The sequence below is a fragment of the Scomber scombrus genome, chromosome 14 (genome assembly GCF_963691925.1).
Source record: "Scomber scombrus chromosome 14, fScoSco1.1, whole genome shotgun sequence".
Taxonomy (NCBI): Eukaryota; Metazoa; Chordata; class Actinopteri; order Scombriformes; family Scombridae; genus Scomber; species Scomber scombrus.
Window position 1 is genome coordinate 27,734,133 of NC_084983.1, and position 27,294 is coordinate 27,761,426.

General features: G+C 36.5%; 1 protein-coding gene and 1 long non-coding RNA gene across 2 annotated transcripts in view; one reads left to right on the forward strand and one right to left on the reverse strand.

Moving 5' to 3' along the window:
- Positions 1-8,398, forward strand: part of grk6 (G protein-coupled receptor kinase 6) — a 70,244-nt gene extending 61,846 nt beyond the window's left edge. The window contains exons 9-15 of the mRNA XM_062433295.1: positions 677-905; positions 3,080-3,169; positions 3,741-3,949; positions 5,156-5,293; positions 5,944-6,081; positions 6,949-7,083; positions 7,381-8,398. Of these exons, the coding sequence (XP_062289279.1) occupies positions 677-905; positions 3,080-3,169; positions 3,741-3,949; positions 5,156-5,293; positions 5,944-6,081; positions 6,949-7,083; positions 7,381-7,431 (990 nt within the window). The 3' untranslated portion in view covers positions 7,432-8,398. The remainder of the gene's footprint in view (positions 1-676; positions 906-3,079; positions 3,170-3,740; positions 3,950-5,155; positions 5,294-5,943; positions 6,082-6,948; positions 7,084-7,380) is intronic.
- A 1,014-nt stretch (positions 8,399-9,412) lies between these two features.
- LOC133994247 (uncharacterized) lies at positions 9,413-11,669 on the reverse strand. Its single transcript, XR_009927094.1, has 2 exons — positions 11,579-11,669; positions 9,413-11,527 (listed from the first exon to the last, which is right to left on the reverse strand). It is a non-coding gene; the product is annotated as an uncharacterized LOC133994247 (long non-coding RNA).
- Positions 11,670-27,294: the final 15,625 nt, after the last annotated feature.

Sequence of the window (27,294 nt, forward strand, 5' to 3'; positions counted from 1 at the left end):
CAGATGGTGTAAAGCAGGATGTTGTGTTTGTACAGTTAAAAGTCCATGATATATAATCATAATAATTATGATAATAATAAAAATATTAATAATAAATAAATACATAAAAATATACAACATTAAATTAAAAAAAAATAATGATTAAAAAAAAAAAAAATAATAATAATGATTATAATAAATAAATAATAAGTATAGTAACTATATCTTAAAAAGTGACAATTATAAAAAAAATAACAATGATAATAATAATAATAATAAAAATGTTTTTAAAAATAATAGAAAAATAATACTAATAAATAATTATTAATTAATTGTTAAATAATAGCAATATTTATAATAATTATAAAATAATATTATTAATAATAATAATAATAAAAATAAGAATAGACTACTATGGTTATGGTGACAATATGTTGAACAATGTCATAATAATAAAAAATTAATAAATATAATAATAATTATGAAGACGATGAGTATGGTAATGAATACTAATAACTATATGTTAAGCTACAATGTCATAACAATAATAATAATAATGATACTAATAATAACAATGATGAATATTGTAATGAATAATCATAGACAGCGTCATAATTATCATATAGTTAACTATTCCAGAGTAGAATGATATAAATGACATAAATTATTTACACCTGATGCTCCTCTTTGCCTCCAGGTGAGTTTAGCGTACGCCTACGAGACGAAGGACGCGCTGTGCCTCGTGTTGACCCTCATGAACGGCGGCGACCTGAAGTTTCACATCTACCACATGGGCGAGGCGGGTTTCGATGAGAAGAGAGCCGTCTTCTACTCTGCGGAGATCTGCTGCGGTCTGGAGGATCTGCATCGAGAACGTATCGTCTACAGAGACCTGAAACCAGAGAACATCCTGCTGGACGACCACGGTGAGATGATGCTGCTGCACTTAAAGGGACAGTCCCAACTTTACTTCCTGCACACTTCTGACAGTCCCAACTTTACTTTAGCATCATCACTTCCTTTCAGAGTTCTGCTTCTGTGTGAAATTATGTTTGAAAGTTTATCTGAAGCTCTTATGAGGCAAAACAAGTGGAAATCTTTTTAAGTTATAATATATATATTTTAGCATAAAATCCACTTTTTGTGTTTCTCTGGTTCACTGCAGTTAAAAGTGAATTTAATACTTCTACTAACATCTTAAACAATCAATTAAATGTTATTTATAAAGCAGCTTTCATTCAGGTTAATAATGTAGTTCAAAGTGCTTCATAGTTTGAATTACAAGCTGATAATAAGACAGAACAAAGTGATAATATATAAAGAAAAGGATGAAAAATAAAGAACAAATAAAAAGGGAAAAAAAGGGAAAAAAATTAGACCAATGTAAGCAAGAGAAATAAAGAGTATAAAAAAAATTTAAATTAAAAAAAAAGGAAAATAAATAAATGAAAATAGTCGAGAATGAGAGAAAAATGTTTATTAAAAATTATTGTTAAAAACATGTATATGTTATAATAGATTTAAAAGATAGAAGTAAAAATGAAATAAAAAAAGATAAAGTTGAATAAAAGCTGGATTAAAACTAGGATTTAAAAAAAAAGATTAAAAAAGACAAAAGAAACAGACGTATAAAATCAAATAAGAAGATAAAACTTTAATTCCAGTTTTATTCTTTATTTAAAGACAGAAACATTTAATTATAATAATATTTTTTTAATTGATATATTTGATGATAATTGTATTAGTTTAGTAATTCACTGCAGATTTTATTATATCACTTAAATGCAGAATTTGCTTAAATTAATTTGACCCATCTGTGATGTGTTTGTGTCTTTATGACAACAATAAAAACAGGAAGTGAGGAAATACAACTCTCATCAATCTGCAGTCAGTGATAAAAATGTGAATTAAAAAAATCATTATAGCCAAATATAATACCCAAAATTTAAAAATATATATAAAAAAGATATAATAAAATAAAGTCATTATAAAATAAAATGGGTAAAACCAGAAATATGAGGAGGGATATTAAAATGAAAAACTAATATAATACTTCTTATAATAATAATAATAATAATAATAATAATACTTATAATAATTCTTAAAATAATAATCATAATACATATAATAAAAATGAGTAAAACCAGACATAAAAGTAGTGAAAACAGGTTAAAAAAACATAAATAAAAGATGAATAAATAAGATGAAGTTGAGTTGAAAGCCAGCAGATGGCGCTGTGACTCCAGCAGATAAACTTTAACATCAGGTTGAAGCTCAAGAGTTTGTTTTAATAACACACAACAATTAAACCTCATTAAAAACAAAAAAAATAAACAATTAAAATCCCAGAAAGATGAAAGAATGTAATTAATAGTTTGATCTGATTTGACATGAAATAAAATAAAAAAGACCTTTAAAAAGCCGCTGATAAAGGAGAGAAGAGAGAAGCAGTTTGTTCTTTATGAGGAAATAAAGATGATTTAAAGATATTTATTATTATAATTTATAATTTATAATCAGATGATTAACAGAACTAAAATAAACTATAAAACATGTCAGTGATTAGTTTTAAAGAGAAAGTTACAGATTCTTCACCTTTTAAATCTCTCAGTGAGTTTTTATTCTCTTTAGGTCTATCTTTACTTCCTTCCTTCCTTGTAGTTTTAGTCTTCCCTTCTTTCTCTCTCTCTCTCTCTCTCTCCCTCTCTCTCTCTCTCTCTCTCTCTCTCTCTTTCTCTCTCTCTCTCTTTCTCTCTCTCTCTCTCCCTCTTTCTCTGTCTCGCTCTCCCTCTCTCTCTCTCTCCCTCTCTCTCTCTTTCTCTCTCCCCCTCTCTCTCTCTCTCTCTCTCTCTCTCTCCCTCTCTCTCTCTTTCTCTCTCCCCCTCTCTCTCTCTCTCTCTCTCTCTCTCTTTCTCTCTCCCTCTCTCTCTCTCTCTCTCTCTCTCTCTCTCTCTCTCTCTCTCTTTCCTTCCCTCTCTCTCTCTCTCTCCTTCCCTCTCTCTCTCTCTCTCTCTCTCTCTCTCTCTCTCTTTCTCTCTATATATATATGAATAAATAAAGTGATCTCAGAGACATTGTGTTGTTGTGTTTGTGTTTTCAGGTCACATCAGAATATCAGATCTGGGTTTAGCGGTTCATGTACCAGAAGGACAAACCATTAAAGGACGTGTTGGGACGGTGGGATACATGGGTAAGTGACCTTTGACCTTTATCACACTTTACTGAAACTGTTTTATAAATGTGAGATTTTGTTCCATTTTATTCATCTGCTTTTGTCTTTAAATCTCTTTTTGTAAACCTAGTTTTAGTCTAACTTTTATTAAACTCTTTTATGTCAGTTTTACTTTTGTTTAGTTAATCTTTTTTACTCTCACTTTTAACAAACTATATCTCTTATTCTCTCTTATTTTTATTTATTTATTAATTAATTATTTTTCTCTCGCATGCATTGGTATCTATCACTTGTTCTGTCTTATTATCAGCTTGTCAATCAACTATGAAGCACTACATTATTAACCTGAATGAAAGCTGCTATATAATTATACTTGCAAGGAATGTAATATGGAACCATTAAAGTGATTTTTCAGGCAATTAGACAAAATAAATCCATATTTCTGAGATAAAAAACATCTTTAAAATCTGTCAAATTTGACCTGAGGACAACAGGAGGGTTAAACACCTCAGCTGCAGTGGGAGAAAGACTCTTTAGACTCTTTACACTCTTGTTTTTAACTCAGACCTTAACTCCTCCTCCCTTCCAGCTCCGGAGGTGGTGAAAAACGAGCGCTACACCTTCAGCCCGGACTGGTGGGCGCTTGGCTGCCTGCTGTACGAGATGATCGAGGGCCAGTCGCCCTTCCAGCAGAGGAAGAAGAAGATCAAGAGGGAGGAAGTGGAGCGGCTGGTGAGGGAAGTGGAGGAGGAATATTCCAGCATGTTCTCCGAAGACGCCAAATCCCTCTGTAAAATGGTGGGTGGATGTAGGATGTAGGATGTAGGATGTAGGAGCTGGTTCTGGTTCCTAATGAGACACGTTTCTCACATTTAAACATAACACAATGCTTTGTCTCAGTGTTTAAAAAGACTTACTTTATAAAGATGTTGGCTGGCTGTGGAGACGCCTTCAGTATGATGTTATTTTTGTGCCACATTACTATTGCTGGGTATCAGTCCTAGTGGGCCGAACCAGTAAAACCATTCCATAATAACCTATAATAACCTATGATAATATATGTTGATATATATTATATCTTTACTGTAATAAAGGAAGGAAAGAAAAGAAGACAGGCAGTAGAGATGGAAGGAAGGAAGGAAGGAAAAGAAGACAAGTAGTAGAGAAGGAAGGAAGGAAAGAAGGGAAAGAAGACAGGCAGTAGAGATGGAAGGAAGGAAGGAAGGAAAAGAAGACAAGTAGTAGAGAAGGAAGGAAGGAAAGAAGGAAAAGAAGACAAGTAGTAGAGAAGGAAGGAAGGAAGGAAGGAAAAGAAGACAAGCAGTAGAGATGGAAAGAAGGAAGGAAGGAAAGAAGGAAAAGACAAGCAGGAAAGATGGAAGGAAGGAAGGAAAGAAGGAAAAGAAAGAAGGAAAAGAAGACAGGCAGTAGAGATGGAAGGAAGGAAGGAAAGAAGGAAAAGAAGACAGGCAGTAGAGATCGAAGGAAGGAAGGAAAGAAGGAAAAAAGGACAGGCAGTAGAGAAGGAAGGAAGTAAAAGAAGACAAGTAGTACAGATGGAAAGATGGAAGGAAGGAAAGAGGGCTGGATTGGACCCCTTGGCGGGCCAGGTCTGGCCCACGGGCCTCATATTTGACACCCCTGGTTTAAAGGGACTTACTTAATAAAAGTGTTGGCTGGCTGTGGAAACGCCCTCATTATGGTGTTATTTTTGTGCCACATTACTAGGACTTGGTATCAATACTCAACCTTTAAGGTATCAACCGAAATAAATCGATACCAAGTAGTATCATAACGTCTCCCGTCAATCGATACCTGCAATTGATCCTTTTTGCACCCAGAGCTAGAAAATATGCTAAATTGTAAATGGAATTGTAAATCTCTACTACGTGTCTTCTTTTCCTTCCTTCCTTAAAGCGCTTTTCTAGTCTTATTGACAACTCAAAGCGCTTTTACACTACTGTTTTTTTATTGTAATGTTTTTTAACCCCTCTCCTCCTCCAGCTGCTGGCCAAAGATCCTGCAGAGAGGCTGGGCTGTCAGGGAGAGGGAGCCCCTGAGGTCAAAGGTCATCCCATCTTCCGCTGTATTAACTTCAAACGTCTGGAGGCCGGCATGCTGGAGGCGCCGTTCATCCCTGATGTAAGTCCACAGGATTAAAACCTCACACATCAAGTCCCTGGAAACATTATAGTGTAGAAAAAAAACATAAATTATCCTCAACTACAAGATTGATTTCAGTTTCATCTCAATCTAACTCCGCCGTTATGCAGACGACACAGTTTTATACCTTACTACAACATCTGCTCATTTAACCCTCCTGTTGTCCTCGAGTCAAGGAAGGAAGGGAGGGAGAAGGAAGGAAAGGAGGGAGGAAGGAAGGAAGGAAGAAGGAAGGAAGGAAGGGAGGTAGAAGGAAGGAAGGGAGGGAGGAAGAAGGAAGGAAAGGAGGAAGGAAGGGAGAAAGGAAAGGAAGAAAGGACGGAGGAAATAAGAAAGGAATGAAGGTAGGCAAGTACATTTCACAAAATGTCAGCGTGTTCCTTTAAATCAGGAGCTGGGAACAGATTCCTCACACAGGAAGTGGACATAATGAAGCAGATTAATAATAATGATGTCACTGAGGCTCGTTATGTGGAGCATGCATAATTAAACTGCACCACAGTCTCAGCACAGGAAGTGAGCTGTGTGACTGCAGAGAGAGTTTAAATCTGCATCCTCACCGACACTTTACTTGTGAAGTCTCTAAACGTGTGTGTGTGTGTGTGTGTGTGTGTGTGTGTGTGTTACAGCCCCAGGCCATCTACTGTAAAGACGTGCTGGACATCGAGCAGTTCTCCACAGTGAAAGGAGTGGAGCTGGAGCCCAAAGACGAGTCTTTCTACAGCAAAGTGTCCACAGGCTGCGTCTCTATTCCCTGGCAGGACGAGGTGAGAAACACGGACTGTGAACACGCTAAGGATGTGTCAGAAATAAGATATTAAAAAACACCACTACATGCTCCAAAATCATAGGCCTCAGCACACCCGATCTCTCCGCACTTGTTGATACTGCCATCAAACGCAAAGCACAGTCCATTCCCCTCCCTTCTGGGTCAGACCATAGACTGTATATAAGAAATCGACGTAACATCCGTGACGTCACCCATTGGTTTGTGGACTGCTGCTCGGAGGCCAATAGTTTTGGATCTGAGCAGCGCCATCTTGAAAATTTCAGGTGCATGCTGGGAAAAATAAAAACACGGATTCTACTAATATGGGCATCAGGAGGAGCATGAGGCGCCCTCCTGAACCTGTGAACCAATCAACCTGTCAATCACGACGTAGCCATGCCCTAATGCATACCCTGCTTTATCGTCACATATAAAATCAGGGAGGCCAAAATGTCCCAAATGAACATCATACTGCATTGAAGAAGGCTTTAAACTAGCGATTGAGACCATAAACACATTTTGAAAACGTTTACTGAGGTTAGAAATCAAGTGAGAAGTTGGTGAATTCTCCATTGACTTGTATAGAGACGGAAGTCCTTTTGACACCAAAACGGTCGCCCCCTGGTGGCCTTTTGATAGAATGCAGTTTTAAGTTACTTCTGCATTGGCCTCATTTCAGAGGACTGGAAGTACCCGCCTGATTAGAATACACAGCTCAACTTTTTAAAAGGACGACAGCACAAAGGTAGAAGTTAGTACCCGCAAACGATTATTCAGCTATTCAGTTTTAATGAAACAACCCTATTATTAGTATTATTATCATTATTATTCAGTGATTGAAGTGCCTCTCTTTGTGTGTGTGCAGATGATCGAGACAGAGTGTTTCAACGATCTGAATGTTTTCCACCCTGACGGGACGGTTCCTCCTGACCTGGACTGGAGAGGTCAGCCGTCTCCTCCACCCAAACAGGGACTCTTGCAGCGGCTGTTCGGCAGACAGGTTGGTGCAGTCATCACACTCAACTTCACCTTCATCGCCATCATCATCATCAGCATCAGCATCATCTTGGTACAGCGTTGCGTCTGTTGACTCCGGCCACGTTTGAACAAGTTTCTCAATCTAAAGGACCAGTAGATGATAAAGTTTTTAACTGGAAATCATGCAAAGATATTCCAGTAGAGACACAGAATATTAATATGTGCAGAATACTATTCTTTAATGGTCGGTATGAGCAGGAAGAAACCCGACTGTTGTGAATTAAACCTTTAAATAAATCTGTTTTTTCTTTCTTTACAGGACTGCTGTGGTAACTGCAGCGACAGCGACGAGGAGCCCACCAGGCTGTGACACACACAAACACACACACACACACACACACACACACACACACACACACACACACACACACACGTAGGATTTCATTTGTTTACAACTTTTGCACATTTGTATTTTTAAGATCGTATCTCTAAATGTCAGAATGTATATTTTCAGCATAGCCATAATGTTTTAATGTTATTTAAGAAAAAAAAGAAAAAGTGTGAAATGTCTGTTGCCGATGGCGACGGACTAAAAACGAGCAGATTTTTTTTTTTTTTTTGTTAATTTTATTTGACGTAGTCGTCCAGGGAAGGCTTCGCTTTCACATTCGTCCGTTGTTGCTGAAGCTGAGCAGCTCCGCCGGAACAATCGCCTGCTGTAAGAAAAAAGAAAGAAAGAAAAAAAAAAAAGAAGTGCCTTGCTCGAGGGCACCGTGACAGTGGTTTAAGGGAGGACTGAGCGCTCTGCCATCTCTTTATACCACTTCTGTCCAGGGAATCAAACCAGTGACATTCAGCTCATCACCTCTTCTCTTCTTCTTCCATCCTCCACTCCGCTGTGACCAACTTCCCTCCTTCTGTTCAGCTCTTTTTAAAAGTGTAATTTTTTGTTTTTGTTTATTTGTTTAAAGCTGTCGACATCTGCTGATATTTTTATATCAATAACGATTATTTTTTATTTCTTTCTTCTTGGATTTCTTGAGACAATCGACTGATTTACGTGTCCGACTGGCTCCAGTTACTTTTGTCAGTTCTTAGATGTGACTGTTAAGATTTTCATTTGGTTATTTTTTTGAATGAAAGATAGCCGGGAGAGTTTCACGCTGATCCAAACTATAGAAGAATGAATATAACATTATCTGTGAGGAAAAAATACATTTACTTTACATTTAAGTGTCAGAGATAAATAAGGGTTGGCAAGATGAGCAATTCAAAAATATCTTAAAGAATAGTTTTAAAAGCAGCATCAGGTTTGTTAAAATGTACATTTAGTATTTTTGTTGGTTTTATATCATTTGAAATGACATTTGCACCATTTTTTACTAAAAGTAAGACTGAAAGCTCCTGAAAATGTCAAATGGTGTAACCACAAAAGAATGATACATATTACATATTTTATCACCTACAGTGTATTTAAGTGGACTTATACTAATAATGACTTCATTTAAAACATGTAAATGTTTCCTGATCTCCATGGTTACCAGAGTAAATGTAATATTTAGAACAATTGTATTCCATTACCTTTATTTAATATAAAGTTATAATGTAAGATCATGCCAAACTAGTTGATATGGTGTTTTATTGACAATTTACTGTTTTTAAGCAAGTTGAATTATTTGGTACAAAGTTTCTATGGTTACACCACTTAGACATTTTTGCCATAATCCTCTAATATATTCTCTCAAAATGGATTAAAAGCAGAAATTTGATGCTGAGTCCACAAAAAAAGAATGTGTGCAAGTTATTCATACGTTTAATTTCACATTTTAACCCTTTAAATTTAAACTAAACCACATGGACCCATGAATGAATGTTCATTAAGTCCTTGTCTAATGAGTTCACACAGTGTTGATTAAGCCTCTTTATTAGGCTTAAGATAAATAATATAACTACTGTTAATCGTTTTTTTATTGCCGGTGAGTGAAAATGTTTTAACAGAACTTTAAAATGAGATATTATATAACAGAGTGTAAATATGAACGTCCGCAAAAAAGACGAAAAACTACTCTCTCCTCCTTTCCTGTCAAATAAAGGCATGAAATACCCCAAAATATTGTTTTTCATGAACAGAAAATGACTTTGTTCTTGCCTGACAGGAACTACACCATGAGTTCTTACATACATGAAGTCACAATGAAGCACCGACAAGAGTAACTGAAGCTTTTTTTGGGGTTTATTTTTTGGGTCAATTCCTGCGTCAGATAAGAGACTGAAGCTGGAAACTCTTCAGCTGGTTCTGTTGCAGTCAGCAGCTTCTTCAAAGAAAAAAAGAAAAGAAAAAAGGCCTCTGATTTCTTTCTTTTTTAAGCTATTAAAGTGAAAACGAAATACCTCTGAATGTACAAGTCGCTCTCGTGTTCTTTCTGTGGTTTTTTCGGACAAAGAAACTGATATTTGAATAAAAATATAAATAAAAAGACACCAAAGTCTCATAAAGTTGTGATAATCTGTTATAAAGACTGAATTTGTGAAGACTGGCTGTTAGATCATATTTAAATGGTGAGAATAACAACCATGAAGTCATTACTGTAACTGTCTCACAGTGTTTTAAATGTCCAGATTTCTCCATCAACTTGTTTTTGTTGTTGTTCTTTTTGCTTTTATTGAATCTCGTCTAAAAAGAACCAAAAAGTGAAGTTTCAGCTTCTTTTCTCAAACCAATAAGCATTTTAAAAGGTTCACTCTCTTCTAATCTCACTTCCCCTTTAAGAAGTATCTAGCCATGTAGAGTTAACTCAACGTCTTCTTTGTCAGATACATTAAAGCTGTCGGGTCTTTTATGTCCCAGGTCTTTTTTCAGTGTGTTGTCTGTTCTTGTTGACTCGTGACTCGTCTACCTTTTCGTAAACTGAGTTGATGATTTCGGGAGTTTAATTGTGCGACTTGTGGGTCCGTCGACTCGTAGTGGAGTCAGTCTCAGAGCACATTGGTTGATTTTACAGCTAAGTTTGATACGTTTTTTACCCATTTAGTTTGATTAATTTGGGCTTTTGTGAAAGAAAGTCGTCAATCCAACCCAGTTGTGTGAAGGGTTAGGGTTACTTCAGAGCAGGGTTATTATAGTTAACGGAGAATAAGACTTAAACTAAAACTAGCAGTGAAACAATAATTTAATAAACTGAAATGACAATAAAAAAGAGTTTTGTAAAAAAACGATAAATAAAAACTACAATGAACAAAGCAAAACTAACTAAAACTAAAGTGAACAGCAGATAAAAATCAGCTTAGTTTTAGTTTTCTTTTCATGTTCTCCATCGTGACTGTATAGTGTTCAGTTTGACTTGTTGAGATAACGATCAAAACTAAATAAAAGCTAAACTAAAAACGACTTCATCTCTTGTTAAACTCACTAAAACCAAACCAATATAAAATAAAAACTATACTAACAAACCTTTAGAGCTGACTTTTAAAGCAAAAACAGACCCAACAGCACGATTTTATGATTGTAGAAAAGTGATTAAAGTTTGAAATCAATCGTTAAGGAAGCGATCTTATGAGCAGTTTAAGCTAAATTTACCTTTTTTAAACCAGAATAACCTCAATGCCTATATGTAATATGATATAATATGACAGGCAACAACAATCTTTATCTTTATCAATCAATCCTTATTTATGTAGCATCAAATCACAACAACAGTTATCTCAAATAAAACATGAGTGACAAACATCATGAGACAGAGATACACAGAATGTCTTCAGTGTAAATCACAGTACAATATAACCTATCCTATCCTGAAGATACTTTAAAAACGGCCCAACTGCTATTAAGATAAAGATAAATTAAATACAAATACTAAATACTAAAAATACACCCCCCATAAAAAGCTTATCATGCATCAGTTAGAGTAAAATGACGACTAACCAAACCAGTCCAATCAATCAATGACTTAATATTGTTCATTTTTAATAATGAGCCAGTGTGAACATGAACAGACCAAAACTAAAACAATGAAACTTTGGATGTTTTTTGTTTTTTATCTCCTGTGTTTTTGGATTAACTGAGTTTAAAATGACCTAATCTATATCTTACATGGCTGGATACCTTTTAGAGTCTCTCTCCTCTCTCCTCTTACACACCTGATCCTTAAATAATGAGCTCGTTATGAAGCAGCTGAAGCTCGTTAAGGGCTTGATAATGATTTAATAATTAAAGTCAGGTGTGTTAGAGTGAGGAGAGATACTCTTAAACATGCAGGAGGGTTGGATATCGCTGCTTTAGAGGAAGGTGAGAGAAGAAGTGAGTGAACTTTAGGTTCATGTTTACATGTAGCTGAGTATTTATAAAAACATCGTACACAAGTTTTAATCTACACGAAGCTGCATTAATACACTGTTTGGTGCTATCATGAACAAGAGCACTGGTAGAACCTGATGATGTAATAGAACCTGATGATGTAATATAGAACCTGATGATGTAATATAGAACCTGATATTAGAACCTGATGATGTAATAGAACCTGATGATGTAATATAGAACCTGATATTATAGAACCTGATGATGTAATAGAACCTGATGATGTAATATAGAACCTGATGATGTAATATAGAACCTGATGATGTAATATAGAACCTGATGATTTAATATAGAACCTGATGATATTATAGAACCTGATGATGTAATATAGAACCTGATATTATAGAACCTGATGATGTAATAGAACCTGATGATGTAATATAGAACCTGATATTATAGAACCTGATGATGTAATAGAACCTGATGATGTAATATAGAACCCGATGATGTAATATAGAACCCGATGATGTAATATAGAACCTGATGATATTATAGAACCTGATGATGTAATATAGAACCTGATGATGTTTTAGAATCTGATGATGTCATAAAGTGCATTTCGCAATAATGTAACGATCTCTGTAGCGATGACGTAATCAATGATTACATTATTGGGTTAACCTTATTTTTGCATTTATTTGAGTTATGAGGGTTTTTTTATTACATTATTGGGAAATTATTACATTATCAGGTTCTACAGCACTATTTTAACTTTTTCCCCAAATCTCCACTTTGGCTGAAATAATAATTTTGGGAGTTTTCGTGTTGATAAAAAAACAAAAACATGAATATAAATCTGTTTTTCTAGATACTCAGCTACGTGTTTACATGCCTTTAATACAGACGTCAAAAACTGGTTTATTATCAAACATGATAAAATATAACTGTCTGTTTTTTTTTATTAACTCTGTTGTCAAAACAAAAAGGGGTTGATTTTTCTTTTTTTTTTTATAAATCAGCTTTTTGCTTTTCTTCAGTTCTGGATTTACTGTCAAATGAAACCAAACCAGTTCATCGTCACGAAGAAGATCAAAGATGACAAAGTCTTTCCCATCCAAGGTGCCTTTTTTTTTTCAAAATTAGTGTTTGAAGATACTCCTCCTCTTCCTCCTCCTCCTGCCTCTTTTTTATATATCCATGCTTGTATGTGCTGCTGCTGTCGGCTTCACCTCCTCCTCCTCTTCATCGTCGTCCTCGTCATCATGAAACAAAACAAATAAATAAACGTCACTGTGGATTCTCGAGGACGAGACTGAAAGAAATCGCTGCACTTAAAAGACTGCAGATCTCCTGAACTCTGACCTCTGACCTCTGAACTCTGAACTCTGTTGGGATTTTATAATAATAATAAATAATATTAAAAAAAGACTGAGAGGTCGGAGGAGGAGGAGACGAGCTCGTTAACATCCAATCAGGACTCAGCTGCTGTGTCTCTGCCGTGGTAAATGTCTCCATTACTGTCATCTGTCAGCCTTAAAGGATCATTCCAGTTTATTATTATTATTATTATTATTGTTATTATTACAACTTGGGTCTCATTTTAATAACTATGATCATTGTTTGTTTTTTCTCTGTGAGTAATATGAACACTGTGCTCGCTGAGTTAATCACTGAGATCTGAGGAGACGGAGAAATTAAACTTTTTCGGTTTTTCACAAAAGATTCTGGGTTTTTTTAAATTGATTTTTTTTTTGTCTGTGAGCTCAATTAATCACTTTATTAATAAAGCACCTTAAATACAGACTAGTGTACTTCAAAGTGCTTTACAGTCAGCTGATTGACAAGCTGATAATAACTAAATAAAACGTTAATTATATAGCAAGATATAAATAAGACAGAACAACTTTATATAAGACAGAAAAAGTGACAAAATAATAATAATAAGAAGATCATTTTAAAAAGGAATAAAAACAAAACAGTTTAAAGACCAAAACTGAGACTAATGCATGCAAGAGAAAAATGTTTGATTAATCTTATGTAAGAAAACAACATTCACAATCACTACTTTATGTTTCAGGAGAACATTTCATATAAAATGATGAATATAACATGTTTGAATGAACAACCTTTGATAAATGAGTAAATAAAACACATTTTCTTCTTTAATAAAGGAAATATCCTGCTGTGTTTTTACACAATGTGATTTAAAATGAATTCATGTCACTTTGAGACTCAAACTGCACATCACATTAAAAAAGATAAATGAAAGTCATCAACAGTAAATGAAAACCTTCCTGCTGTGTTTCATCTCAGCATCTAATCAGTGATCAGAACAATCTCACAACAGGTGAAATAACCTGTAATCAGCTGCAGAGGAGAGAGAGCTGCTGTGAGTCAGTGTGACTTTATTCTTAATAAAAGGAAGAACAACTTATTTGTATATCAGTGATTGCAGTCACATTGTTTTGTGTCCTGTTGCTTTCACTGATTCGCTCATTTTCATCCGTCTGTTGTGTTTCCTCTGATTGAATCTTCTTCTTCTTCTTCTTCTTCTTCTTCTTCTTCTTCTTCTTTTTCTTCTTTTTCTTCTTCTTCTTCTTCTTCTTCTTCTTCTTCTTCTTCTTCTTCTTCTTCTTCTTCTTCTTCTTCTTCTTCTTCTTCTTCTTCTTCTTCTTCTTCTTCTTCTTCTTCTTCTTCTTCTTCTTCTTCTGGCCTTTAACACTGCAACATTATGCATGAATCACACTATAAATTCATTTCCAGGTTTTTTTTAAAGCATCTAAAAGGTCAACGTTGTTTTCCTGTTGCAGTTTACACTCGTTATAGTCGCATGTTTACCATTTAAAATTCAAAGTATTTCTTTTTAACAACGAGTCTTTGATTTCACATAATGGAGACAAAAGATACTTCTCATTTTCTACATTGCCTAAATAATATTCTCTGCTTTAGCTGATTGCCCTGAAGACCCTGAGCTGGTTGAAAACTCCTTTAGAAAAGAAAACTAGTACATTTACTGTAGTACAATTTGAGGTACTTGTACTTTACTGCAGTATAGTTTAAGGTACTTATAATATATCAGTCAGAGGACCAAACCACTACTTTTACTGTAATACTGCATACTACATCACTCATAATACTGCAGTACTTTTACTGTAATACTGCATACTACATCACTCATAATACTGCAGTACTTTTACTGTAATACTGCATACTACATCACTCATAATACTGCAGTACTTTACTGTAATACTGCATACTACATCACTATAATACTGCAGTACTTTTACTGTAATACTGCATACTACATTAAGATCGTGTGTGTGTGTGTGTGTGTGTGTGTGTGTGTGTGTGTGTGTGTGTGTGTGTGTGTGTGTGTGTGTGTGTGTGTGTGTGTGTGTGTGTGTGTAGTGTGGGTGTTGGGATGGACCCTAAATGTCTAAAGTATCTCCTGGACAGATATTTATTAATCTTAGAGGAGATATTCAGATCCGTAGTGAGTGATGTTTACAGCTGTGTTGAGGCTCCAGATGAGGAACAGTTTCAGAAAGGCTGATTAAAAAAAGAAATTAAAAACGGTTAATCAGCGCAGGAACGAGCGGCGTCCACGTGGGTCAACATCTCCCCCCCCTCCATCCTCAATCTTCCCCCTGCGTTACCACGGCAACTCAAAGTCAGGAAGGATTTAAAATGAAATGAATATACTATAAGTAGACACACAGTCCCACGCACGTCTGCTTACACCCACACATCAAAAACACAGGGGCAGCACACACACACACACACACACACACACACACACACACACACACACACACACACACACACACACACACATACACACACACACTTTTTTGGTGTTTTCAGAGATGCTTATTTGTCTTCATTTGGTGATGAACCCTGCGGTCCTGTAGTGTTCAGACGGATGAATCATCACAGGGAGGACGCAGGTGATTGCTCTGCATGCTGATCTCATGATTGCATCCACTTGTTTCATGAAACAGAGATCACAATAAAGAGGCTCTGCAATCACAACGTGAGGTGTTGGTAAAGTGTGCTGAAGCTCCACCAGCAGGGAGGAGCGTCTGATGTTTCAATCACTCCTCTAACAGCCATGAGATGAAAATATGCTCAAATATACAGAATGATATCACACAAGATGGACAAGCTTTGAGAGGAGTTCATAACATTTACCCTTACATAATGTTCAAGTTCAAATCTGACCCTTTTTTACATTTGAGAGGCATATTAAGGTAATTTTAGGCTTATTTAAGGTTAAGGTAAGGGTTATATTAAGGTCACTTTAGGGTATATTAAGGTTAAGTTAAGGGTAATATTACAGGTAAGTTTAGGGTAGTGTTAAGGTTAAGATAAGGGTTATATTAAGGTAAATTTAGGCTTATTTTAAGGTTAAGTTAAGGGTTATTTTAAGGTTAAGTTAAGGGGTTATATTAAGGTAAATTTAGGCTTATTTTAAGGTTAAGTTAAGGGTTATTTTAAGGTTAAGTTAAGGGTTATATTAAGGTTAAGTTAAGGGTTATATTAAGGTAGGTTTAGGGTAATGTTAAGGTTAAGATAAGGGTTATATTAAGGTTAAGTTAAGGGTTATATTAAGGTAAATTTAGGCTTATTTTAAGGTTAAGTTAAGGGTTATGTTAAGGTTAAGATAATGGTTATTAAGATAATGGTTATATTAAGGTAAGTTTAGGGTAATGTTAAGGTTAAGATAAGGGTTATATTAAGGTAAGTTTAGGGTTATGTTAAGGTTAAGATAAGGGTTATATTAAGGTTAGTTTAGGGTTATGTTAAGGTTAAGATAATGGTTATATTAAGGTAAGTTTAGGGTAATGTTAAGGTTAAGATAAGGGTTATATTAAGGTAAGTTTAGGGTAATGTTAAGGTTAAGATAAGGGTTATATTAAGGTATATTTAGGAATATATTAGGGTTAAGATAAGACTCCAGTAAATGAATGGAAGTTACTGTTATGCCATCTGAAGTGATTTTAACATGAGTATGTCATTCTCTCTCTCTCTGTGTGTGTGTGTGTGTGTGTGTGTGTGTGTGTGTGTGTGTGTGTGTGTGTGTGTGTGTGTGTGTGTGTGTGTGTGTGTGTGTGTGTGTGTGTGTGTGTGTGTGTGTGTGTGTGTGTTATAATATAATGTCACTTCTGGATCGAGCGTCACTCAGTCACACTCTCTCTCTGTCACACACAGGCTCGCCCACACACACGTTTGTCACTATTGTGTCACTTGAAGTCGTATTGAACAGTTTTTCTCTCTGACAATGAACTCAACGTCACGCTGAACCCACTCAGACCACCTCTCTCTTTTCATTGCATTGTCTTCCCCTCTCTCTCTCTCTCTCTCTCTCTCTCTCTCTCTCTCTCTCTCTCTCTCTCTCTCTCTCCTCTCTCTCTCTCTCTCTCCCTCTCCTCTCTCTCTCTCTCTCTCTCTCTCTCTCTGTCTCCCTCTCTCTCTCTCTCTCTCTCTCTCTCTCTCTCTCTCTTTCTCTGGGTCACATCCCACACTTCAGCTCTGGATCATCGTAGTTGTATTATTCATCTACTTTCTTCACGTCTCTCTGAGTCACTCACACTTGACTGGATGACTTGATCTCTTCCAATCTTGAATAATTTGCCTATTTTGAGGCCAGTTTTATGCTTTCAGAGTAAAAGATCTATCATTTAAAATCAACAATCAAACATTTTCTTCTCCATCAGTGTCCCCCCCTTTTTATATTCATCTTTCAACCTTTACCAGAATTGGAGCAGATGATGATTGTTTTTATGTTTCATTGACTTTTCTGGACACAATAATCCAATAATCACCAATAGTTCACTAACCACCACAGTGCCTTATTTAAAATGAGAGTAGAATTTAAAAAAACTGCATTCTATCAAAAGGCCACCAGGGGGCGACCGTTTTGGTGTCAAAAGGACTTCCGTCTCTATACAAGTCAATGGAGAATTCACCAACTTCTCACTTGATTTCTAACCTCAGTAAACGTTTTCAAAATGTGTTTATGGTCTCAATCGCTAGTTTAAAGCCTTCTTCAATGCAGTATGATGTTCATTTGGGACATTTTGGCCTCCCTGATTTTATATGTGACGATAAAGCAGGGTATGCATTAGGGCGTGGCTACGTCGTGATTGACAGGTTGATTGGTTCACAGGTTCAGGAGGGCGCCTCATGCTCCTCCTGATGCCCATATAAGTAGAATCCGTGTTTTTATTTTTCCCAGCATGCACCTGAAATTTTCAAGATGGCGCTGCTCAGATCCGATACTATTGGCCTCCGAGCAGCAGTCCACAAACCAATGGGTGACGTCACGGATGTTACGTCCATTTCTTATATAGAGTCTATGGATGGAACATAGGGCTGTGGGAATATAGACACACTCCAGGAAACATAAGCACTGAGATTTCTGTGATTATTATTTTTGCAATAATCTGGTTCTGTTTGCACAACATTTAACCAGAAGTTCTTTCATGTGTAAATGTGCCTCGACAATGTGCAACATAACTTGCATTAAAGGCTGTAGATGGAACAAATGCCAGCTGCTGTAAGGGGGCTTTGCAGAGTCAGCAGGGTGAAAAAAAATGGTGTCTGTATATGATGTGAGCTGTTGTGGATGATACATGCTGATAAGAATCACTCATGAATCTTTATGTAGTCTCACAGACATTACTAGGGTAAATAATAGAGGTGGAAAACATGAAAAAGCAGTTTGTGGGATTTACACAAGCAGGTTTATATATGACGTGAATAGATATCATGGAACATAAGTGCCTGTTTAAGGTGAGCTTTAGACAGGCGAGTGGCAGATGGTGCATGACATAATGCACTAAACTCTTGGCACCGATATTGCAGTGTGCTGCTGGATCAGCATCCCCCCCCCCCCCCCAACTGTGCCTTTCCTCCCAGTGTGGTGCATGGCAAGTCACCAACATACCAAACCAGTGCAGTTAACAAAGGAACAGCAGTAAAATAACAGTTAGCTGGTGTGAGAGTGAGAGTGGGAGAACTGGGCCCAGCGACTTCAGCCATACTTAATGGGTTATGGTTAAAGTAAGGGTTATATTAAGGTAGATTTAGGGTTATGTTAAGGTTAAGGTAAGGGTTATATTAAGGTAAGTTTAGGGTTGTTTTAAGGTTAAAGTAAGGGTTATATTAAGGTAGATTTAGGGTTATTTTAAGGTTAAGGTAAGGGTTATATTCAGGTAAGTTCAAGTTTATGTTCCAATTAAGATAATAGTTGTCAGAAAGGTAATAATTGGCTGTATGCCAACCACCATAAAACAAGGAGAAGAAGAAATGTGATAATTCTACTTTATGTTTATATGTGTATCATTGAGGTGGTAATACTGTAGGTGGTTGTGTACTGGAGTGCATCGTAGTTAAAAGTATTCCCATGGGCAAAATATTAGGAACACTTGAGTTGCATTAGATTGCGCAGGTGTTCCTATTGTTTTTATTGATGCTCTTTCTATTTTTAGTTTCCACTTTGCTGCTTTTTAGTCCCCATCATTTTGCTAATAAAGGATGATCTCATCTATCTTCTCCTTGATCTACTGTAGCTTAACTTAATTTCTACATCACTTTGGACTAAAGTGTCTGCTAAATTAATAAATATAAACAAGAATCCATCCAACAGTTGTTCAGATATTTCAGATTGGACCAAAGGAGCAGAGCAACAGATCTATAGAGCCGTGCTTTAATTGTACTGTGGCTAAAAACATGTATTCCAATTCCTGGTGTATCGTCTCGTAACATATAATCCACACACACACACACACACACACACACACACACACACACACACACACACACACACACACACACACACACACACTCAGCGACCCGTGGCTCCTCGTGGGCGGACTCCCAGCAGTGGAAACCACGTCAGCTGTAAACCACTTTTAGAGGAGTTTCCACTCGGAGCCACAAACAGCTCAGCAACCGCTCCAGTTTTAGATGCTTCATCGGTCTAAAAATGAATCTGTTACTACATCGTTACTCATCCAGTCGAGCCGGACGGGAAACAACCGTTCTGTTGTTCTAGTTGGGAAATGAAACGGAGAGAGAGCCCGAACACTTGTGTTGTCTGGATGCCAAAACTCTGACTTAGAGAAGTGACTGAAAAACACCATCATGACCAGAAATGTTTAAATAGCTCGAGCAGCTTTTTGTGCTTTAAATCACAACCTTGTTAAAATGTGAAAATAAACGTATGAATAACTTGCACACATTCTTTTTTTGTGGACCCAGCATCAAATTTCTGCTTTTAATCCATTTAGAGAGAATATATTAGAGGATTATGGCAAAAATGTCTAAGTGGTGTAACCATAAAAACTTTGTACCAAATAATTCAACTTGCTTAAAAACAGTAAATTATCAATAAAACACCATATCAACTAGTTTGGCATGATCTTACATTATAACTTTATATTAAATAAAGGTAATGGAATACAATTGTTCTAAATATTACATTTACTCTGGTAACCATGGAGATCAGGAACCTGACTGCTTTCTTTCTTGCTTTCTTTCTTTGTTTCTTTCTTCCTATCTTTCTTTCTTCCTATCTTTCTTTCTTTCTTTCTTTCTTTCTTTCTTTCTTTCTTTCTTTCTTTCTTACTTTCTTACTTTCTTTCTCTCTCCTCCAACTTCTTGTTCTTTCTTTCTTTCTTTTTCCTCCTTTTTCTTTCTTTCTTTCTTTCTTTCTTTCTTTGTTTGTTTCTTTCTTTCTTTCCTCATACTTTTAGTTCTTTCTTTCTCTTCTTCCTCCGCTTTTTTCTTTCTTTCCTTCTTTCTTTCTTTCTTTCTTTCTTTCTTTCTTTCTTTCTTTCTTTCTTTCTTTCTTCCTTACCTCCTACTTCTTGTTATTTCTTTCTCCTTTTCCTACGCTTTCTGTCTTTCGTTCCTTCTCCTCCAACTTCTTGTTCTTTCTTTTTCCTCCTTTTTCTTTCTTTATTCCTTCCTTTCTTTCCTGATACTTCTAGTTCTTTCCCTCTTTCTTTCCTCGTATTTTTAGTTCTTTCTTTCTCTTCTTCCTCTGCTTTCTTTCTTTCCTTCTCCTCCAACGTCTTGTTCTTTCTCTTCTTTCTTTCTTTCTTTCTCTCTAGGAGGATAAAATATGTAATATTTATCATTCTTTTGTGGTTACACCATTTGACATTTTCAGGAACATTCAGTCTTACTTTTGGTAAAAAATGGTGTAATCTGGTCTCATGGTGTAAACAATTAAAGCTAAAAGATTCATATAAAAAGTATGATTGTGAGTTTTTCTTATGAGATATATTTGTTTAATACAGATGCTCCCCTGATAGCAGCACTAATGACCCACCGCCCCCCTCTAACAACAACAAAGCCTCACGACGGTTATGAAGAATATGACTCATTATTTTAACCGGCTGCATTAATGAAATTATCTCCAAAGGGATTCTTACTAAAGAGACATTTCATCACTCTTCCATCTACTGTGAGGAGGCTGTGGATGACACTTTAAACATTTATGTTCCTTTTTTATAGATAATTAATGTCTAATGTGATTTACTTTCATGTGACGAATGAATCCGTTAAACAGCAGATATTTAATAACTTATGAGAAAATGTGAAAGTTTAAAGCTTATATTTCTGATACATCACCAGTGTTAACAGAGCATCCACCATCACCAGAATATAATGCATTTGTTTGTAATAACTTTAGTTTTTAATTTGCATATATAGACTAATTAACACCAGACCTCATTTGTTTTGTTAACAAGCATAAATTAGAATAACTTAACATACTGATTGACTGATTCATGCTTCTCTTTAAAACCCCCAAAGACTCTAATGTTAAAGACCCCCTCCAGACATGTTTAACCCTCCTGTTGTCCTCGAGTCAAGGAAGGAAGGGAGGAAGAAGGAAGGGTGGAAGGGAGGAAGGAAGGTTCGAAGGGAGGAAGAAGGAATGAAGGAAGGGAGGGAGGAAGGAAGGAAGGAAGAAAAGAAGGAAGGAAGGTAGGAGGGAGGGAGGAAAGAAGGAAGGAGGGAGGGAGAAAGGAAAAGAGGAAGGGAGGAGGGAAGGAAAGAAGGAAGGGAGGCGGGTAGAGGGGAGGAAAGAAAGACAGAAGGAGGGAGGGAGGAAAGAAGGAAGGGAGGAAGGAAAGGAAAAAGGGAAGGAAAGAAGGAAGGGAGGAAGGAAGGAGGGAGGGAGGGAAGGAAAGAAGGAAGGAGGGAGGGAGGAAGGAAGGAAGGAAGGGGGATGGAGGAAGGAAAGGAGGAAAGAGAGAGGAAGGAAAGAAAGAGATAAGGAGGGAGGGAGGAAGGAAGGACAGACGGAAGGAAGGAAGGGAGGAAAGAAGGAACAGTCAAAACAGACGGGGTCAATTTGACCCGGGAGGACGACACAAAGGTGAAGACATTAAAAGTAGAGGAGAGGAGAACAGGGTTGGTTGGTCTCTAGAGGGCGCTGTTATAAAATGTTAGTACTGAAAATTTCAGAATTTAGGTGAGATGTTACTTCAGAGGTGATTTCTTTGAGTAAACCACTTCACATTGAGGTGAGAGGACGTTTTCATGTGAAACAGTACATTTTTCCAGCTCTTCAGTGTTTCTCTTCTCGGCTTTTACACAATGAGTTTATAACAAAACAATCATTACTACGGATATTTACTTAAAAATGTAATATCGGGAAGTATCGGTATCAGGTTTTTATAACCGATGTTTGTTCTGTAGGCTTCAGCATTTCCGAGCCTCCATGAACGCATCATGGGCGCTTGATGACGTTCCATAACTTAAGTTGAAGTAGGCTTGGGCGGTATCACGGTATTACGGTATACCGGGGTTAATATAGAAATGTCGACAGTATGATATTCAATACCGTCAAAAATACACGGAACACGGAGTAAACCTCTACTTTACGTGGAGCACCTGAAGGCAGCATGTAATCCCACCTCCGTCCACAGTGTGGTTGCAATGTGGTTGACCTCGCAGGAAGTGAAAACTGCAGAAGAAGTGATTCAAAGTTTCTAACTTCTAAAACCTTTAGCCAAAATATGAGAAATGTGCTTGTTGTATTTGTTGTGAATGAAACTCGCAACATTTTTCTTAGTTTGAGCTGATATTCACTGTGAGGCCTTCAGTGACTTTGTTCCTGACATTTCTTCAGCTGTTTCTCTGCTGCGGTACCTGATGAACAGGTAAGACACACCAATGATTTCTCTCTACGGTTTGGTCTTGTAACCGGTTTGTGAGTCATATTACCGGTAAAATGCCAGGAAGGTATGAAGATATGAAAACAGGAGATACTGCCCGAGACTAAGTTGAAGTTGTTGTCTTATTTTGCACAGACAGTGTTTACATGAGGAAAGCCATGTTGCATTTATGTTTGCATCACAATAAAATGAGGCATAATGTGTTAATTCAACAATAGCAGATATGTTATGTTGTTACCTTAAAGTTTTTGTGTAAAAAACCTGCATATATCGGTATCGGAAATTAAGATATCGGAATATCGGATATCGGCAGAAAAGTCAATATCGAGCATCCCTAGTCATTACCATTAAGAAGTATGAAGAGAGAGCGATAGTTAGTGATAAACACCTACCTACCTGTCTCTTTTGGGTTGGTTGTCACATGTTGGTATATATACATATATGATGTGATATATTTAGTCCTTTCTTTCTTTTTAGAGAGCAAAATGAGCAGGAACTCTGTCAGGAAGACAAACAAAGAGCCAGACTCCTCCAGATGTGAAGCTCAGAGCAGTCAGAGAGGTTAAACTGTATAATATTGTTATGTAAGGATTTAAAAAAAATGCATTTATAGGAATGATTTTTTGGTGCAGGAGATGTGTTGGTTGTTGTATTTCAATGAAACTAAAACATTTAAAATATTTTTTTAAGATTGTCTGCATTTAAATACAACAGAGACAACCAACCCAACGATGGGGAGGGTTGTCACAAGTGCACAAGACGTATTTGACGTCTCATATCTTTTAAACAGAATCAGCTGAAGGAGAGTAAGACCTTTCTATTCCTACCTGACACTTTAGGCTTTCATTACAAATTAAAAGGAAATCTATTCGGTATACAGTTTATGAGGAATTCAAAGGAAAGTAAAAAGTGTGACTACCAACCTCGTTCTCCCTGACAAGAGAAAAGTTCAGAAGTCAGAATCTATCAATAAGCAAAGACACAAGATGTCTCCTTCTTTAGTAAGATGTGTTTCCATCAACATGTTTTTATTCACATTTTCAATCTGCACCAAAAACCCGAGAAGAAAATTACAATGCAAAAAGTATAGGATGTTATATATGAAGCCTCCAGTGAAGATGCAAAGACATCAAATCTGTGTTGTGTGCTATGGTGAAGTTCATCAAAGTAATAGATAATATAGTCCATGAAATGTAAGAAAAATGTTGATTTCTCAGTGATGTAATGTCTTTAACCCTCCTGTTGTCCTCAAGTCAAGGAAGGAAGGAAGGAAAGGAGGGAGGTAGAAGGGAGGAAAGGAAAGAAGGAAGGGAAGGAAGGAAGGATGGATAGAAGGTAGGGGGGAGGAAAGAAAGAGAGAAGGAGGGAGGGAGGTAGGGAGGAAGGAAATGAAGGAAAGAAATGAAGGAAAGAAGGAGGGAGGGAGGAAGGAAGGACGAAAGGGGGATGGAAGAAGGAAGGTAGGAAAGACAGAAGAAGGAAATAAAGAGAGAGGGAGGGAGGGAGGACAGACGGAAGGAAGGGAGGAAAGAAGGAACAGTCAAAAGAGACGGGGTCAATTTCTAAAATGTTAATATTTTAAATTTATATCGAGGTCATATATGACCAAGAAAAACTGACTTTCTTATTGGAAAAAAAAACTAAAATCATAAATTGATTATCAGAATAGTTTAACAGATTAATTTTCTGACAATAAACCAATTAAATGTTGCAGCATTAATGTTTTAATGTTGTTTGATGGCTTCAAATTCTTATTAAACAATGTGTTTGCTTAGCTTGTTGGGATTTGTGAGGTGTTTGATTGGTTTTTATCTACTATTATCATTATTATTGTTGTGTTTGGGTTCAATTTATCATTTTTTATGTCATTTTTCTTCCATTACAAGCATGGAACGTACATTACAACGTGTCTGGTATTGTTCTTAATTTAAATGATACAGTATTTGCATTTCTTTCCCCCCTAAAAACAACATTTTAAATCATCATCATCGTCTTTTCTTCAGGCTGTAAAAATCCCAGAAGTGATTAAAGTGCTTCTGTTAAAGCTCAGATGTGCTGACTCATCGTTTAGCCCAAAGCTGTGAAGACCGAGAAGAACTTAGCCTTTGTTTAAAAGTTTAAACAGAAACTTTGAAGGAGCCTCGTGAACCTAAAAATGTTTCTTTTCTCCCTGCAGACGTACTGAAAGTGAGCCGCTTTATGCCTCCTTCCTGCTGAGTGAAGACAACAATACAGGAAACAGGAAAGCAATCAGCGCTTTGCCGTCTCATCACCGTGACGACGAGCCTCAATCATCTCCAAACATCAACGATCAACAAACGGAGTAAGTGAGGAAAAGGAGGGAATGAAAAGATTTAGAAAGTGGTAATTTATGCACTTTGAGATTGTTCAATTTTGTCTGAGCGTTTCCTTTTGAACGGGCGCAGCTTCTCCAGATATTACGGTAAAAGTGGAGCGGCCCCTCAGAAACTCACAGACCAATGAGCATAGCCAATCTGCTCATCTTCTCGCGCTAATCAGCCAATCAAATCAGTGCATTTAGACATACGGAGAGACTCGACTGTCAGTGAGAAACACACGGAGAAAGTTAGAAGTGGAGAAGTTATTAGATGTGAAATTAAGTTTATGGTTTAACTTTAGGTTTAAAAGTATAAAGGGATTCTTTTTTTATTTTTCTAAAACTAAGCACTTTATTTAAGAAGCACAATCAAAAGCTTTATTTTACAATCCCATCTTTATTTGATATAAGAAAAGACTTTTTTTATTCTTATTTTATTTATTTTATTATTGAATTGAATCCCACCAATAAATGAATTCTACTGTATTTATGTGACAGTCTACAATCTAACCACTAGACACAGATACTGATGGAACTACGATGCTACTTTAAGGTACTGAAAAATAAATCAGACTTTTGAGTTTTAATCTCAGTCTCAGTATTATAAACGTCTTTCGCAACATCTGATCAGCCTTCAAACTCATGCATCTGTTACTCAAACGGGTCTTCTTGGATTGTATTTTATCTTTTTTGTTTTAACGTTAGCTGAGGGAAACAATCTGTCTTTTATGTAAGGTTGATTACAGTCTAAAAGCCTTCTAGCCAACACGAAGATGTAACTGGATGCTAGTTTGGCAGATAGTGAACAATCTTCTCAGTGAAAATCCAAGCCGATGTATAGTTGAGGCTGTTTATTCACACATGAGCAAGCTGTAAAACTGAACATACAGAAAAAAATGTAGCAGTTACTGTCACATAATTCAAATATACTAACAGCATGACATCTTATCAAACAGAAACCAAAAGAATATACTTACAAGCATATATTTTCTAAGGCTTTGCTAAAAGAAATGAATATTAAGCATGCTCTCTCATCTGCTGTTTGTCTCTCTCATCAGCTGCCTAGCAAACTGAACTAACTACGGCAAGCTCAAAAGACCAAACTTAATCTAAAAAACAATACTCAAATACACCACTAGGTGGCTACCATCTCCACAAGCACTTATTGCACTTATTACTATTTTTTTTACTATATTTTTACTACTATTGTTTTTATTGCTTGTGTACTTATTATTTATTGTTCTTAATTCTTTTTATTGATTTTCTTTCTATTTTTGCTGCTACAATACTGTACATTTCCCCAGTGAAACAGTCCCAGAAATCAGTCCATACGCTGTTATAGGCAAGCGATAAAGTCGGGGGAGGTTTTATTTTCGTATTTCTTCACATACTAAAATTCTTACATATTGCACCTTTAAAAAGTTGCATGTACACAAATAAATGACCCTGCAGTACAGTTTCAAACACCTACTGTATGATGCACACCACTGTAGAAAGGCGTTTAATTTCCGGGTATTAAACTGCAGAGTTCATGGCTCTCTTTATATAATAGCTTTTGTTAGTCTCCGGCTCCCACGGAGAGCTGTTGTCATAGCGATGCGATGGTCTCCGGCTCGGCGCTGTGTTTTATTGCCGTGGTGTAGCAGGAGGATGCCAGCGTCTCTCTCTCTCTCTCTCTTCACAGCTGGGTGAGAGCAGGAGATGATCTGCTGGTAAAGTGATGATACGTAACATAAACATCTCTTCAACTCTTCTTCTGTCCTTTTAATAAACGTGCTGCCCACTCACAATAACAATATGAGTCAGCACAAACACACATTTAATCCATCTCAAGACGTCTTTCAGTATATAACAGACCGCTGACTCAATGTCATAATAACAATAATAATTATAATAATAATGCATTTATTTGTAGAGCGCTTTTAACAATACATAAAGGGCCTGATTTAGCCTACTGAAGGTTTGCGTGTGTAAAAATGTGTTCAAACTTGACATCAGCTGCAAAAAAATGTGCAAGCTGATCTACTAAAGCAGCGCTATGAGAGGCCCTTTGAAAAAAAAAAAATTCATACTTGGTCTCACACACAGCATCATAATCTCTCATATACACTACTACACTCATACACAAACACTACTATACTATATAGTAGTGTGCAGGAGGAGCAAGAGGCGCCCTCCTGAACCTGTGAACCAATCAACCTGTCAATCAAGACATAGCCACGCCCTAATTCATACCCTGCTTTATCGTCACATATAAAATCAGGGAGGCCAAAATGTCCCAAATGAACATCATACTGCATTGAAGAAGGCTTTAAACTAGCGATTGAGACCATAAACACATTTTGAAAACGTTTACTGAGGTTAGAAATCAAGTGAGAAGTTGGTGAATTCTCCATTGACTTGTAT